The 16366-nt window shown below is 39.7% G+C and overlaps 1 protein-coding gene across 2 annotated transcripts in view; it reads right to left on the bottom strand.

Moving 5' to 3' along the window:
- TPD52 (tumor protein D52) overlaps window positions 1–16366 on the bottom strand; it is a 336705-nt gene that overhangs the window by 182808 nt on the left and 137531 nt on the right. Inside the window, exon 1 of one of the 2 annotated variants that reach the window (XM_072604959.1) lies at window positions 3705–4033. In XM_072604959.1, coding sequence (XP_072461060.1) covers window positions 3705–3914 — 210 coding nt within the window. In that variant the 5' untranslated portion in view covers window positions 3915–4033. Of the gene's footprint in view, window positions 1–3704 lie in introns of those variants that run through there. The other variant, XM_072604961.1, reaches the window with a different exon arrangement.

The raw sequence follows: 16366 nt of genomic DNA on the forward strand, positions 1-16366 counted from the left end.
AAAATTAGAATGGAACAGATGGAGGCTAATGACTTTATGAGAAATGAGGAAATCACAAAATAAAACCAAAAGAATGAAAAAATGGAAGATAATGTGAAATATCTCATTGGAAAAACAACTGACCTGGAAACAAGATCCAAGAGAGACAATTTAAAAATTATGGGACTACCAGAAAGCCATGACCAAAAAAAGAGCCTAGACATCATCTTTCATGAAATTATCAAGGAAAACTGCCCTGATGTTCTAGAACCAGGGGGCAAAATAAATACTGAAAGAATCCACTGATCACCTCCTGAAAGAGATCCAAAAAGAGAAATTCCTAGGAACACTGTAGCCAAATTCCAGAGTTCCCAGGTCAAAGAGAAAATATTGCAAGTAGCTAGAAAAAACAATTTGAGTACTGTGGAAATATAAATCAGGATAACACAAGATCTCGCACCTTCTACATTAAGGGATCGAAGGGCATGGAATATGATATCCCAGAAGTCAAAGGTACTAGGACTAAAACCAAGAATCACCTACCCTGCGAAACTGAGTATAATACTTTGGGGGGAAAAAATGATCTTTCAATGAAATAGAGGACCTTTAAGCATTCTTGATGAAAAGACCAGAGCTGAAAAGAAAATCTGAAAATTTGAAACACAAGAATCAAGAGAAGCATGAAAAGGTAAACAGCAAAGAGAAATCATAAGGGACTTCCTAAAGTTGAACTGTTTACATTCCTACATGGAAAGACAATATTTGTAACTCTTGAAACTTTTTTCGGTATCTGGGTAGTTGGTAGGATTATACACAGAGAGAGAGAGACAGAGACAGAGAGTACAGGGTGAGTTGAATAGGAAGGGATCATATCTAAAAAAATGAAAATAAGGGGTGAGACAGGAATATACTGGGAAGAGAAAGGGAGAAATGGAATGGGGCAAATTATCTCTCATAAAAGAGGCAAGAAAAAGACTCTTCAATGGAGGAGAAAAGGGGGGAGGTGAGAGGGAAAACGTGAAGCTTACTCTCATCACATGTGACTCAAGGAAGGGATAAAATGCAAACTCATTTTGGTATGAAAACCTATCTTACAATACAGGAAAGTGGGGGAGAAGGGGATAAGCAGGGGGGAGAAGATGATGGAAGGGATGGCAATGGGAGGAGGGAGAAATTAGAAGTCAACACTCTTAGGGAGGGACAAGGTCAAAAGAGAGAATAGAAGAAATGGGGGGCAGGATAGGATGGAGGGAAATATAGTTAGTCTTACATAACATGACTATTATGGAAACCATTTGCAAAACCACATATATATAGCCTATACTGAATTCCTTGCCTTCCCAACGGGGATGGGTGGGGAGGGAGGAAGAGAAGTTGGAACTCAAAGTTTTAGGAACAACTGTTGAGTATTGTTCTTGCATACAACTAGGATATAAGAACTACAGGTAATAGGGTATAGAAATTTATCTTGCCCTACAGGACAAAAGAGAAGATGGGGATAAGGGAAGGGAAGGGTGTTAGAAGGAAGGGCAGATTGGTGACAGGGGTAATTAGAATGCTTGGGTTTGGGGGGGGGAGAAATGGGGAGAAAATCTGGAACTCAAAATTTTGTGGAAATGAATGTTGAAAACTTAAAATAAATAAATAAATTCACACACACACACACACACACACACACACACACACACACACACACACACATACACATACACAAATAAATGGCAGAGGGAAGCCTGAACACTAAGATGCTCCCAAAATAATGAGATAGTATACCACATCTGAGACTCTACTGGTTAAGTTAGGTTGGTCTTCAAGACAACAAGCCCTCACTGGGCCAGCCTATATTTATCAGTTTTCTAGAACAGAACAAGGGCTACTGTGAACTAAGAGTCAGGAACACCATGGGTTCAAATCCTCCATCTGACACCTTACTACTCATGTGACCATGGACAAGCTGAACACCTAATCTCACTAAGTCTCAGCTTCCTCTTCTGTAAAATGAGGGCGTTGTACCCTATAACCTCAGTGATCCTCTCCACCTCACAATCTGTGATCTTATAATATTCCAGTGAAAACTGAGGGTCATAGTCACTCCACAATGAGGCATATGAGAAGAATCCATTAAGCATCAATTTTAATTATTTCATCTTAAAAAAATACAGAATTATTCCTAAGGGATACTAATTGTAATTTATGGTAATTCAGGTATTAATGCCTAGTTTCAAAAGAAAGTCTTCATTCTTATCTGAAATCTACACAAACAAGAAGCAGGGAGCAAGTCAAACACTGGACCCCTAGTCCACCTCTCTTCCACTTCAGGTAGGAAGCCTGGAGTACAAGAGCATGGCTATTTCCGAAACAGAAACATAAACCTGGAAGGAAAACAGAGAATCATCTACTCCAAGTCCTCAATTTATAGATGAGGAAATTAAGATCTTGAAAAGGGAAAATTTTTTTCCTGTTTTCACAAAGCCAGTTAGTGGCTCTAAGGCAGTTAGTGACAGAGCCAAATAAAAACAATGGTCACCAAAACTCTTGATTCAGTGTTCTACCAAATAATCCATGAACGGTAGTAACCCTTTTCTCTCCCTACACCACACCCCCCAAATGGTAGAACTGGATAGCATATATATTCACATTTGGTCTTCTCCACATTTAACACAACATAGGTTTCCAAAGTACTGTCCATGGAAAGCAGCTATAGACCTAGAAAATTCAATGCATGTGCTTAGTCTGCAAAGTCATCTAAAAACAATCACTGTCTCCTGTCAATCACAAAGTACTAGAAAAGTGAAAACTGAACAAGTCATAAATTTAGAATTAGGAAAAATCCTGGGTCCTCAAAAATTAATCTCTCAAGGACTAAGCGTCTTAATTTTTACAAAGATAAGTTCATTTGCCAAGCACTTTATATATCGCATCTGATCCTCACAAGAACTTCTGGTATTGTTATCAACATTTTACAAATGAGGGAAACTGAGGCTAAAAAGGATTACATGACTTGCCCAAGAATCCTTCACCAAGATGGCCAGCATTCTCGCCACTCTGTTTCACTGTGATTAAAACTGCAGGAATCCCTATTTTCTTTCATTCTGCTATATGGCTCTGCATTTTAAAACCATGTTCAAGATGTGAAAAGTATCTTTCCTAGAGTCTGAATGCAGTTCCTACTGCATTTTAGTCTGGGATTTGTGGAAGAAGGGAACAGGACAAGAGTGAGAGCCTGCAGATATACTGGGCTTTAAGGTTTGCAAAGCGCTGCACGTATGCCTTAATATCTGATGCCCACAATAACCTTATGAAAAAGATGCTATTATTTTCCCCTTTAACAGTTGGGAAAACCGAGGCTGGAAGAGAGATTAAGTGACTTGCCATGGGTAAGAGGGCGGGCAAGTGTCTGAGGCAGGATTCTAACTCAGGTCTCCCTGTCTGCACCTCCAGGTCCAGCACTCTATTCACTATGCCACCTAGCTGCCTTTGCACAGAAGTTTTCGTCCGTTTGCTGGCACTGGAGCTTCCCCTTCTTTCCGAAACCCAACGTTTTGGCTAAGTCTCCCCAGGACAACCGACACGGTCTACTAACACAAGCACGTGCGATTCAGCAAACTTCAACTCCGCCTCCAGGACTTCTCCGCTCCGCCCCTTCCCAAGGCTCCGCCCCCCGCACAACTCGCATGCGTCACCGGGGCCTCGCTCTAGAGATTGGCCAGACGGCTGCCGCTCACCTGCCGGGGCTCCGCCTCCTGCTGCAACTTCGAATGGCGTTCCAAAGCGCTAGCGAAGCCGCCCAGCCGTTTTCCCGGTTCCTTTAGAGAAGGACTCTCGCTCTCACTCTCTGTGCTGGCCTCGACACTGTAACATCGAGCAGCTGAGAGATGAAGTCGCGAGAAACGGCCTTGGGCGGCTACCACACGGCTCCGCCACAGCGCTGCCATGACAGTTCCCAGCGACCTCTGAACTTGTGACGCCCTTCCGGGTTTTTAGTAAAGGTCCCTGACAGAGGAACCGCCCACCCCGCACCACTGAGCCGGGCCGGAGCGTGAGCGCTAGAGAGGTCACGGAAGGGGAAGACGTGTAAATGTTACGTCACGTCCGCTCCCCTCCCTCAGTGGCCAGACTCCCGGAGCGCCCGCTTTGGGAGTTCCTGCAGGATCTGACAGTCTGACCTCTTTCTTCCTGCTCACCAGAGGTTTCACGGACCAGGAAAACATCAACTAGATTTTTTTTCTTCGACTCTTCTGGCCACTTCGGCCTCTTCCATCATTAACATTACCAATTCCTACCCAAAAAGCAGGACTGATTTCCCCCAATCAATTTTGCTCTGACTTTAGCAGCCCCCTATTTAGGAATCTACAGCCCCATTCTGCTCCCGATAAAGACCTTTACCTAACAACATACTTTATTCTTCCCTTATCCCCCCTTTCCAAATTTACTCCAATCTATCTTTTGTTATGAGAAGCCTGTGGCCCATTTTTGGAAAACTGTCTTTAAAGTGGGCTTGATAGAATACACTCTTTTCTGTGTGTGTATATTTACTTAATCCCCACAACCGTATGAGTCAGTCAAGAATTATTTTACCCAGTTTAATATGTACCAGCATTGTGCTAAACCTTAAGAATACAAAGAAAGGCAAACACATTGTCTCAGATCTCTAAGAGCTAACATTCTAATGAGAGAGAAAACGTGCAGATAACTATGCCTACAAAATAAATGGGAGATTCCTGAGGGAAGGACAGGAGGAGAGGAAATGAAGTCTCCAGCAGAGGCTGGTATTTGAGCTGAGTCCTGAAGGAGGCTGAGGGCCATCTCCAGTCATCCTGATCTATATCTTGCCACTGGACCCAGATAGCTCAGGAAGTACAAAAGCCCACTAAAGAAATAACTCCTTAAAAATTAGAATACGGCAGATAGACGCTATTGACTTCATGAGACACTAAGAAACAATAAAACAAAGTCAAAAGACTGGAAAAATAGATGAAAATGCGAAATACTTCATTGGAAAAACTGACCTGGAAAACAGGTTAAGGAGAGACTAATTTAAGAATTAATGGGCTACCTAATAGGCAGAGCCTAGACATATTTCACGATATTATAAAGGAAAACTGCCCCAATATCTTAGTACCAGAACATAAGGTAGAAATTGAAAGACTCCATCAACCACCTGAAAGAGATCCCCCAAATGAAAACAACCAGAATACTATAACCAAATTCCAGAGGTCCCAGCTCAATGAAAAAATATTGCAAGCAGCCAGAAAAAAACAATTCAAATATTGTGGAGCCACAGGAAGGATCATACAAGATATAGTGGATTAAACATTAAAGGAGGAGAGGGCTTGGAATGATATTCCAGAGGGTGAAGGAGCTAGGATTAAAACCAAGAATAATCTAGTCAGCAAAACTTGACTATAATCCTTTGGGGGGAAAACAGATATTTAATGAAACTGAGGACTTCCAAGCATTTATGACGGGAAGACCAGAGCTGAACAGAAACTCTAACACTCAAGTAGAAAATTCAAGGGAAGCATAAAAAGGTAAACAAGAAAGAGTACTCATAAGGGATTCAATGGAGTCAAACAGTTTACATACCCATATAGGAAGATGATATATGTAACTCCTAAGAACTTTATCATTATTAGGGCAGTTAGAATCTGCATAGATGGAGGGCAAGGGTGGGAGCTGATTATGTTGTGATGACCTCAAAAAAAAAAAGTGAAGGGGTTAAAAAAATGAAGGGGTGAGAAAGAGGAATGCACTGGGTGAAGAAGGAAGGGAGAGGTAGGTGGGCAAATTTTTTTTACGTATAAAGGAGTCACACTAGGAAGAACTTTGATTGTAGAGAGGGAAGTGAGGAAAGGAATGGTGATCTACATTTGAACTTTACTCTCATCAGATTTGGTTAAAATACACTCAGTTGAGTATAGAAATATATCATACCCAACAGGGAAATTAAAAGAGGGTAAAGGAATAACACTTATGTGAGAGGGGAATAAAGGGGAGGATAGATTGGGGGAGGCAATGGTCAGAAGCAAAACAAACTTTTAACGAGGGACAAGGAGAGAAAGAAGAAATGGGAAAATGGGATTGAGGGAAATGCATAGTTAGTGAATGTAAATGGAACGAGCTAACCCGTAGAATGAAAGCAGATAGCAGAACAGATTGGAAATCTGAATCCAACATTATGTTGTTTCCATGAGACACACTTGGAACAGAAAGATACACAGAGTTGAAATGAAGGGGTAGAGTTGAGTCCATTATGTTTTAGCTATAGTGAAGGGGACAGGAGTGGCAATCATGATCTCAGATAAAGCAAAAGCAAAAATAGACCTAATTGAAAGAGATAATCAGGAAATTACTTTTTGCTAAAAGGCACTATAGACAATGAATATAAAAAAGTTATAGCAAGTTTCTCTGACAAAGGCCTCATTTCTCAAGGATGTAGGGAACTGAGTCAAATTTATTGAAAAAATCAAAACTATAATCATGTAAAAGAAGTGCTCTAAATCACTATTGATTAGAGAAAGGCAAACTAAGATAACTGAGATACCACTTCACACCTATCAGAAACAACAAATGCTGGAGGAGATGAGGGAAAATGGGTGCATTAATGAACTGTTGGTGGGGTAGCGAACTGGTCCAACCATTCCAGAGAACAATCTGGAACTATGTCCAAAAGCATAAAATTGTGCATACCCTTTGATCCAGCCATAACACTAGTAGGCTTGTACTCCAAAAAAGATAAAAGAAAAAGATCTATACTGTACAAAAATATTTACTCATAGCAGCTTTTTGTGGTGACACAGAATTGGAATTTGAGGGGATGTTCATCAATTGGGGAATGGCTGAACAAGTTGTGGCATATGATTGTAATTGAGTACTGTTGTGCTATAGGACATGAGGAGGAGGGTGGTTACAGGGAAAAGAAAGACCTATATGAACTGATGTAAAGTGACATGAGGTGAACCAGGATTTCATTTACATAGTTAATGGCAATACTGTAATGATGATCAACTGTGAAAGACTTGACTACTCTGTTCAATACAATGATCCAAGACAATTCCAAAGGACTCATGATGAAAAAATGTCATCCATCTCCAGAGAAAGAACCAATGAACTCTGACTGCAAATTGAAGTAGATTTTATTTTTGCTTTTTGTTTTTGCAATATGGCTAAAATAGAAGTGATTTCCATGATTTCACATGTATAACTGATAATCATACTATTTGCCTTCTCAGCGGGTGGGGGAGAAGTGGGAGGAAGGGAGACAGAGAGTCTGTAACTCAGAATTTAAGAATGTTAAAAATAAATAAATAATGAAATTTTAAAAAATCGGTAAAATTGATTGCCTTATTAAATTGACAGCCCAAATGATGATAGGTAGCACAAATTTGTAGTATGTTTAGTCAGCTTTATTAGTTCCTTCTAGCACCATGTTAATAGGAGTCAATCAAATAGCATAAGTGATCTAAGGTTAAGCAAAACAGTGAGCAACAATAGGACAAAGGAACAAATTTAAGAGTAGAGGACAGTAACACACCCAAGAAAGGACCTCATAGGCTATCTTGTATTAGCTCCTCATATAATAGATCTGTAACAAATGTAAAGGTCTACTACTGTCCAAGGATACAGATAAGTATACATTTAAAGGAAGAATTTGAACCAAAGTCCTCTGCCCCAGAGCCAAGGTTCTAATAGGTGAATATAGTCAGATATAGGAGTTTTAGAACCCTTGATGATTAAAGTGAAACACTGGTTGGGTGGTAGTTGAGATCAAGGATGTGACTGTTTTTGTATTTGGCTAAAGAAGTGAAAAACACAGGAGTTGAAGATATTGAGGAATTGAATCCTCAAGAGGTTTTCTAGAAAAAAGCTGTTCAACCATACTGGCCCCATCTTAAATTTCTAAAGCTGATTTTTCTTTAACCAAGTAGAAATCATTACATATATTTCTATTAAATTTCATCTTTAATTTAGTCAAATCTTCTAACTTGCTGAGATCTGTTTACATCTGGGACAGTGAGGTAGCACAATGGATAGAGTGGTGGGCTTGGAATCAGGAAGATTAATTTTTCTGAGTTCAATCTCAGACACTTACTAGCTGTGTAAGCCTGGACATGTCACTCAACTCTGTTTGCCTCAGTTTTCTTGTCTATAAAATGAGTTAGTGAAGGAAATGGCAAATCCAGCATCTTTGCCAAGAAAACCCCAAATGGGGTCATAAGGAGTAAGACACAATTGAAACAACCGAAAACAGCAAAGCTATCCCAAGTCATTTATGTCATCCAAAGATTTGATAGAAGTATTGTTTATTCTTTTATTCAAATCATTGATGAAAATGTTAAATAGTGTGGATCCAAATACTACAGATATTCTTGGAACATTCCAATAGAACCCCTCCTATTATCCTTACGTTAGAGAGAAAAGACACCAGGGTTTATCAGAAGTGGAATTCTAACACAAGTTTCTCCTGACTCCAAGTTCCAGATTCTCTGCACTTACCTAACAGAAAGATTCCCAAATGCATGTAAAGTGACAATGCTTTAAAAATTATGACATCAAAAATATTTAAAAGTAATGTAATCAGTAGCCAATACACAAAAGAAATAAACAAAGATCTACTGTTTCTTCAGTATAAATAGGGAACTACAGCTTTTAAGGTTTTGGGGTTTGGGAAGTATATGATTCTGATCTATTCTGACAAATACACAGAAAAGTGCTTGATAAACATTTTTTGATAACCAAGGAAGGAATAGGTGGTTGATTTGTATATTCACTAAGACAGTACAGGAACTGGGGAAATTAGTTCTAAAATTGGCAATATCCCTAAAAAGCAGCCTTCATATTAAAAAAAAAAAAAACAACCCAAAGTTTTGTGGGAAAAGTTAAACATTCTACAATTGTACTTACACCTAAACACTGAAAAGTTATCCTTACAGGACTACACTTTTATAAATATTTTTTCCAAGTACTGTAGGAAGAAAGATAATTACAGTGGATCACCAATTAAATAAGATTTTGCATGTATCTAAAGTTTCCTTAAGTTGCTAGGATTGACACTACAATTAACAGCATATCAAACTTATTACAAGTAATCTTCATATATTAATTTTTGGTTGTCATCTTGCAGATCCAGTTCTTTTTCTACTCAGAAACTTGCAATTAGTAAATTCCCTTTTAGGGGATATCGTCAAGATCACCCCTAAACTATAGGCTCTTGTATCTGAATTATTTCTTTAGAGGTACCTCCTATCTTTTGACACTAAAGACAATTGACATGGAATGAAGAAGAGTTTAATTTCTATTCTGCATGCTGTTACTAATAACTATTTCTACAGTGCTCACCTTTGTGTCTTAAATTCTATTATTTTCAGGTCATTTAATTTCATTATTAAGTGTCTAGTATTAAAAGCTATTTTCATTGAGTTTCTAGAGTCATATATCTATACATCAAATACTTTAAGGTTTTTAAAAAAATCTCCTCATCCCTATTTGTCAGATCTATGGGGAGGGGAAGAATTCATGATCAAATAAGAGATAGAGAGCATTATGAAATACAAAATAGATCACTTTGATCATATTAAATTTCATGTTAAATTGAAAAACCTTTGTATAAACAAAACCAATGCAACCAAGATTAGAATGAAAGCAGAAAGCTGGGCAACAATCTTTACAGCAATTATCTCTGATAAAGGCTTCATTTCTCGAATATATAGAGAAGTGAGTCAGATTTATGAAAACACAAACAACTCCCCAACTGAAAAATGGTCAAAGGATATGAACAGGCAGTTTTCAGATGAAGAAATCAAAGCTATCTATAGGCATATGATGAAGAGCTCTAAATCAATTCTGACTGGAGAAATGCAAATTAAAACAATTCTGATGTACATCCTCACACTAATCAGATTGGCTAGTATGACAAAAAAAAAGAAAATGATAAATGTTGGGGAGGATGTGGGAAAACTGGAACACTAATGCACTGATCCAATCATTCTGGAGAGCAATCTGGTACTATATATCCAAAGGGTAACCAAACTATATATACCCTTTGATCCAGTAATACCACTACTGGGTCTGTATCCCAAAGAGATCACAAAAAAAGAGAAAAGGACCTACATGTCCAAAAAATATTTATAACAGCCTATTCATGGTGCAAAATATTGGAAATTGAGGGGATGCCCACCAAGTGGAGATTGACTGAACAAATAGTGGTATACAGATGGAATGAAGAACTATTGTGCAATAAGAAATGATGAACAGGCAGATTTCAGAAAAACCTGGAAAGACTTGTATGAACTGATGCAAAATGAAATGAGCAGAACCAGGAAAACACCAATAATCAACTAGGAAAGATTCAGCTATTCTCAGCAACACAATGATCTAAAATAAGTACAAAGGACTCACAATGGAAAATGCGATCCATATCCAAAAAAAGAACTGATGGACTCTGAATGCAGATTGAAGTATATTTTTTCCACCTTATCCTTTCCTGTGTCTTTTTTTCTTTTGATGTGTTTCTTCTTCCACAACTGTGACAAGTATGGAAATGTTTTAGATGACAGCACAGGTATAACCCCTATCAAATTGTCTACCATTTTCAAAAAAGGAGGAGAGAGAGGGAGAAAAATTGGAACTCAAAATCTTGTGAAGATGAATGCTAAAAATTTTCTTGATACGTAATTGAGGAAAAAAATAACATACTTATTTAAAGCAAAATTAAGTCTATCCATTCTTATGACACTTTTGAGGATTAGAGGAGTCTTGTGAGAATACTCTTCTAGAATAAGGAATAGCAGAGAACTCACTTTTTTTTTTTCATTCTACCTTCCTGACCTCTGCAACAGAGATTTTACTCCTTGGGGAAGTCAAAAAATACTTCCCTCTTTCCCAGTTTGGAAAGGTTAGTGCAGAGCAGAAACTCTTGTCAAACTCAAGAATTTCAAAGATCCTTATGGGGAAGCATCTACCTCTAAGTAGAAGCAAGGGCAGGCACTCCTGTACAGAATGAGGGACAAAAACACTGGGGTGTGGAGCAGAGCCAAGATGGCGGAGTAACAGTACAGACTTTCTGCAGCGCTTCTGCCAAGCCCAACCAAATACCTGTAAAAAATGGCTCTAAACAAATTCTGGAGCTGCAGAACCCTAAGAATGACAGAGTAAAGCAAATCTCCAGTCCAAGACAGCCTGAAAGGACACCAGGAATTGTCTATCACGTTACACTGGGAGCAGTGCACAGTGGGGACCTGAGCAGGCCTTGGGGGGACTGAATCTCTCACACCTGTGGTGGGTTTCCAGATTCCATGGCCTCAAAATACTGAGGATAAATTGGAAGATCAGTGGGAAAAGCCTGTGGGACCAGTGCAAGAGAGTGCAGTGCCCCAGGGGGCAGAGGAACCCAAGGCAGCCACAGCAGCAGTAGGGGTAGCCACTGTTCTGGAGCTCTAGGCCCACAGATTGTGGGGGGGATTGAGCGGTTGAATGTACACCCCTTCACCCCCACTGAAAGCAGAGAACTACCTTGACTAAGTGCTCAAAAGTCAAGTAAATTTTAGAGTGAGGAAATGACCAAAAACGAGAAAAAGAATCACACTACAGAATCTTACTTTGGTGACAAGGAACGCTAAAGCATGCAAACAGAAGAAAACAAAGTCAAAGCTCCTCCATCCAAAACCGCCAAAAAAAAATATGAATTGGTCTCAGGCCATGGAAGAGCTCAAAAAGGATTTTGAAAATCAAGTAAGAGAAGTAGAACAAAAATTGAGAACAGAAATGAGAGTGATGCAAAAAAATCATGAAAAACGAGTCAATTGGAGACCCCAAAAAATGCTGAAGAAAACAACATTGTAAAAAACAGACTAACCCAGATGGCAAAAGAGATCCAAAAAGCCAATGAGGAAAAGAATACCCTAAAAAGCAGAATTGGCCAGATGAGAAGGAGATCCAAAAGCTTACTGAAGAAAATAATTCCTTAAAGATTAGAATGGAGGGCAGTGGAGCACAGCCCAGCACAGGTGCAGAGCAGAGTGCAGCCCAGCATGGGCGGCATCACAGCAAGGACAGGACTGGAGCAGGCTTCGAAGTGCCACGCCACCAGCAGCAGCTGTGGGTCCCAGATTCCTCAACTCACAAATGCCAAAGACAGCTTCAGATGTCAGTGAGAAAGCTCTTTCACTTGGGTGAGAAGGGAATGCAGCAGTTTAGCCTGGTCCCAGGCAGTGGCAGCTTCCATTGTTCGAGCCCTGGCCTGAAGCCCCTGGGGGAATTAGGCAGTTGATCTGGATCTCAGCCCTGAGTAGGGGCCCTGGGGTGAGGAGGAGTGCTGGCTGTTATGGGGGAGGTGGAGGCTCTGGAGAGGGAATCCTGCTCACAGACCACAGCACAGGCCAAGAGAGAAATAAACTCCTCTCCCTTGATTGTGCGAACTTGGAGGAACTGAGAATTTACAGGTTTCCAGAGTTTACCGTCCCCTTGACAAAGAACTTAAAAGTCAAGTAATTGGTTGGGAAAATGCCCATAAAAGGGAAAAAGAATAAGACCATAGAAGGTTACTTTCTGGTGAGCAGGTATTTTCTTCCATCCTTTAGGATGAGGAGGAAAAATTTAGGTCTTCAAACGAAGACCTAAAAGTCAAGGCTTCTGCATGTAAAACCTCCAAAACAAATATGCAATGGTCTCTGACCATGGAAGAGCTCAAAAAGGATTTTGAAAATCAAGTAAGAGAGGTAGAGAAAAAATTGGGAAGAGAAATGAGAGCAATGCAAGAAAATCATGAAAAGCAAGTCAAAAGCTTGCTAAAGGAAACCCAAAAAAATGCTGAAGAATTAACACTTTTAAAAATGGACTAACTCAAATGGCAAAAGAGGTCCAAAAAGCCAATGAGGAGAAGAATGCTTTAAAGAGCAGAATTAACCAAATGGAAAAGGAGGTTCAAAAGCTCAGTGAAGAAAATAGTTCTTTAAAAATTAGAATGCAGCAGATGGAAACTAATAACTTTATGAGAAACCAAGAAATTAAAAAACAAAACCAAAAGAATGAAACAATAGAAGACAATGTGAAATATCTCATTGAAAAAACAACTGGCCTGGAAAATAGATCAAGGAGAGACAATTTAAAAATTATGGGACTACCTGAATGCCATAATCAAAAAAAGACCCTAGACATCATTTTTCATGAAATTATCAAGGAAAACTGCCCTGATATTCTAAAACCAGAGGGTAAAATAAATAATGAAAGAATTCACCAATAACCTCCTGAAAGAGTTCCGAAAAGAAAAACTCCTAGGAATACTGTAGCCAAATTGCAGATTTCCCAGATCAAGGAGAAAATATTGCAAGCAGTCAGAAAGAAGCAATTCAAGTATTGTGAAAATATAAGCAGGATAATACAGGATCTGGGAGCTTCTACATTAAGGGATCAAAGGGCCTGGAATATGATATTCCAGAAGTCAAAGGAACCAGGACTAAAACCAAGAATCACCTACCCAGCAAAATTGAGCATAATACTTCAGGGAAAAAAATGGTCATTCAATGAAATAGAGGACTTTTAAACATTCTTGATGAAAAGGCCAGAGTTGAATAGAAAATATGACTTTCAAACACAAGAATCAAGAGAAGCATGAAAAGGTAAACAGGAAAGAGAAATCATAAGGGACTTACTAAAGCTGAATTGTTTATATTCCTACATAGAAAGATAATATTTGTAACCCTTGAAACTTTTCTCAGTATTTGGGGCAAATTATCTCTCGTAAAAAAGGCAAGAAAAAGCTTTTTCAATGGAGGGGGAAAAGGAAAGGTGAGAGGGAAAAAGTGAAGCTTACTCTCATCACATTTGGCTTAAAGAGGGAATAACATGCATAACCAATTAAGTATTATCTATTTTTTTTTTATTATTAAATTTATTTATTTAACTTTTAACATTCATTTTCACAAAATTTTGGGTTACAAATTTTCTCCCCTTTTATCCCCTCCCCCCCCAAACACCAAGCATTCTAATTGCCCCTATGACCAATCTGCTCTCTCTTCTATCATCTCTCTCTGCCCTTGTCTCCATCTTCTCTTTTGTCCTGTAGGGGCAGATAGCTTTCTATACCCCTTTACCTGTTTTTCTTATTTCCTAGTGGCAAGCACATTACTCGACAGTTGATCCTAACACTTTGAGTTCCAACTTCTCTTCCTCCCTCCCTCCCCACCCCTTCCCTTTGGAAGGCAAGCAATTCAATATAGGCCATATCTGTGTAGTTTTGCAAATGACTTCCATAATAGTTGTGTTGTATAGGACTAACTATATTTCCCTCCATCCTATCCTGTCCCTCATTACTTCTATTCTCTTTTGATCCTATCCCTCCCCATGAGTGTCGACCTCAGATTGCACTCTCCTCCTCATGCCCTGCCTTCTATCATCCCCCCCACCCTGCTTGTCCCCTTATCCCCCACTTTCCTGTATTGTGAGATAGGTTTTCCTACCAAAATGAGTGTGCACTTTATTCTTTTCTTTAGTGGAATGTGATGAGAGTAGACTTCATGTTTTTCTCTCACCTCCCCTCTTTATCCCTCCACTAATGAGTCTTTTGATTGCCTCTTTTATGAGAGATAATTTGCCCCATTCAATTTCTCCCTTTCTCTTCCCAATATATTTCTCTCTCACTGCTTGATTTCATTTTGTTTTAAAGATATGATCCCAACCTATTCAATTCACTCTGTGCACTCTGTCTCTATGTATGTGAGCGTGTGTGCATGTGTAATCCCACCCATTACCCAGATACTGAAATGTTTCAAGAGTTACAAATATTGTCTTTCCATGTAGGAATGTAAACAGTTCAGCTTTAGTAAGTCCCTTATGACTTCTCTTTGCTGTTCACCTTTTCATGGTTCTCTTCATTCTTGTGTTTGAAAGTCAAATTTTCTTTTCAGCTCTGGTCTTTTCATCAAGAATACTTGAAAATCCTCTATTTCATTGAAAGACCATTTTTTCCCCTGAAGTATTATAGTCAGTTTTGCTGGGTAGGTGATTCTTGGTTTTAGTCCTAGTTCCTTTGACTTCTGGAATATACTGTTCCATGCCCTTCGATCCCTTAATGTAGAGGCTGCTAGATCTTGTGTTATCCTGATTGTATTTCCACAATACTTGAATTGTTTCTTTCTAGCTGCCTGCAGTATTTTCTCCTTGACCTGGGAACTCTGGAATTTGGCCACAATGTTCCTAGGAGTTTCTCTTTTTGGATCTCTTTCAGGCGGTGTTCTGTGGATTCCTTGAATATTTATTTTGCCCTCTGGTTCTAGAATTTCAGGGCAGTTTTCCTTAATAATTTCATGAAGGATGATGTCTAGGCTCTTCTTTTGATCATGGCTTTCAGGTAGTGCCATAATTTTTAAATTGTCTCTCCTGGATCTATTTTCCAGGTCTGTTGTTTTTCCAATGAGATATTTCACATTATCTTCCATTTTTCCATTCTTCTCTCTTTGTTCTGTGATTTCTTGGTTTTGCATAAAGTCATTAGCCTCCATCTGTGCCATTCTAATTTTGAAAGAACTATTTTCTTCAGTGAGCTTTTGAATCTCCTTTTCCATTTGGCTAATTCTGCTTTTGAAAGCATTCTTCTCCTCATTGGCTTTTTGAACCTCTTTTGCCAATTGAGTTAGGCTAGTTTTTAAGGTGTTAATTTCTTCAACATTTTTTTGGGTCTCCCTTAGCAGGGAGCTGATCTGCTGTTCATGCTTTGACTTCATGTCTCTCATTTCTCTTCCCAGCTTTTCCTCTACCTCTCTAACTTGATTTTCAAAATTCTTTTTGAGCTCTTCCATGGCCTGAGCCCATTGGGTGGGCTGGGACACAGAAGCCTTGATTTCTGTGTCTTTGCCTGATGGTAAGCATTGTTCTTCCTCATCAGAAAGGAAGGGAGGAAATGCCTGTTCGCCAAGAAAGTAACCTTCTATAGTCTTATTTCTTTTCCCTTTTCTGGGCATTTTCCCAGCCAGTGACTTGACCTCTGAATATTTTCCTCACACCCACCTCACCTCCTGATCCTCCCAGCCCGTGTTTGTGGTCTGAGATTCAAATGCTGCTTCCAGCCTCAGGGCTTTTGGCGGGGGCAGGGCTGCTATTCAGTATGAGATTATGATCTGGTGCTGAGATCGGGGCAGGGCCACCTCTCAGGCTCAGTTCCCTCAGGGGGTTTATGCACAGACCTTCCGCAATGGATTCAGGCTCCCGCCCGCTTGGGGAGCCCCTGTCTGCAGCCGCCTCTCAGCTTCTACCTCCCGGGGGGGGGGGCCTGAATTATGGGGGCACCCCACTCCCCTCTCGACCCGCCAAAGAGACTCTCTCACCCACCCCTGTCACCTGTGGGTGGAGGGACTTGTGCGGCCACTGGCGATCCCGTCCCTGAAGCCTGCTC

The sequence above is a fragment of the Notamacropus eugenii genome, chromosome 4, assembly GCF_028372415.1.
Source record: "Notamacropus eugenii isolate mMacEug1 chromosome 4, mMacEug1.pri_v2, whole genome shotgun sequence".
Classification (NCBI taxonomy): Eukaryota; Metazoa; Chordata; class Mammalia; order Diprotodontia; family Macropodidae; genus Notamacropus; species Notamacropus eugenii.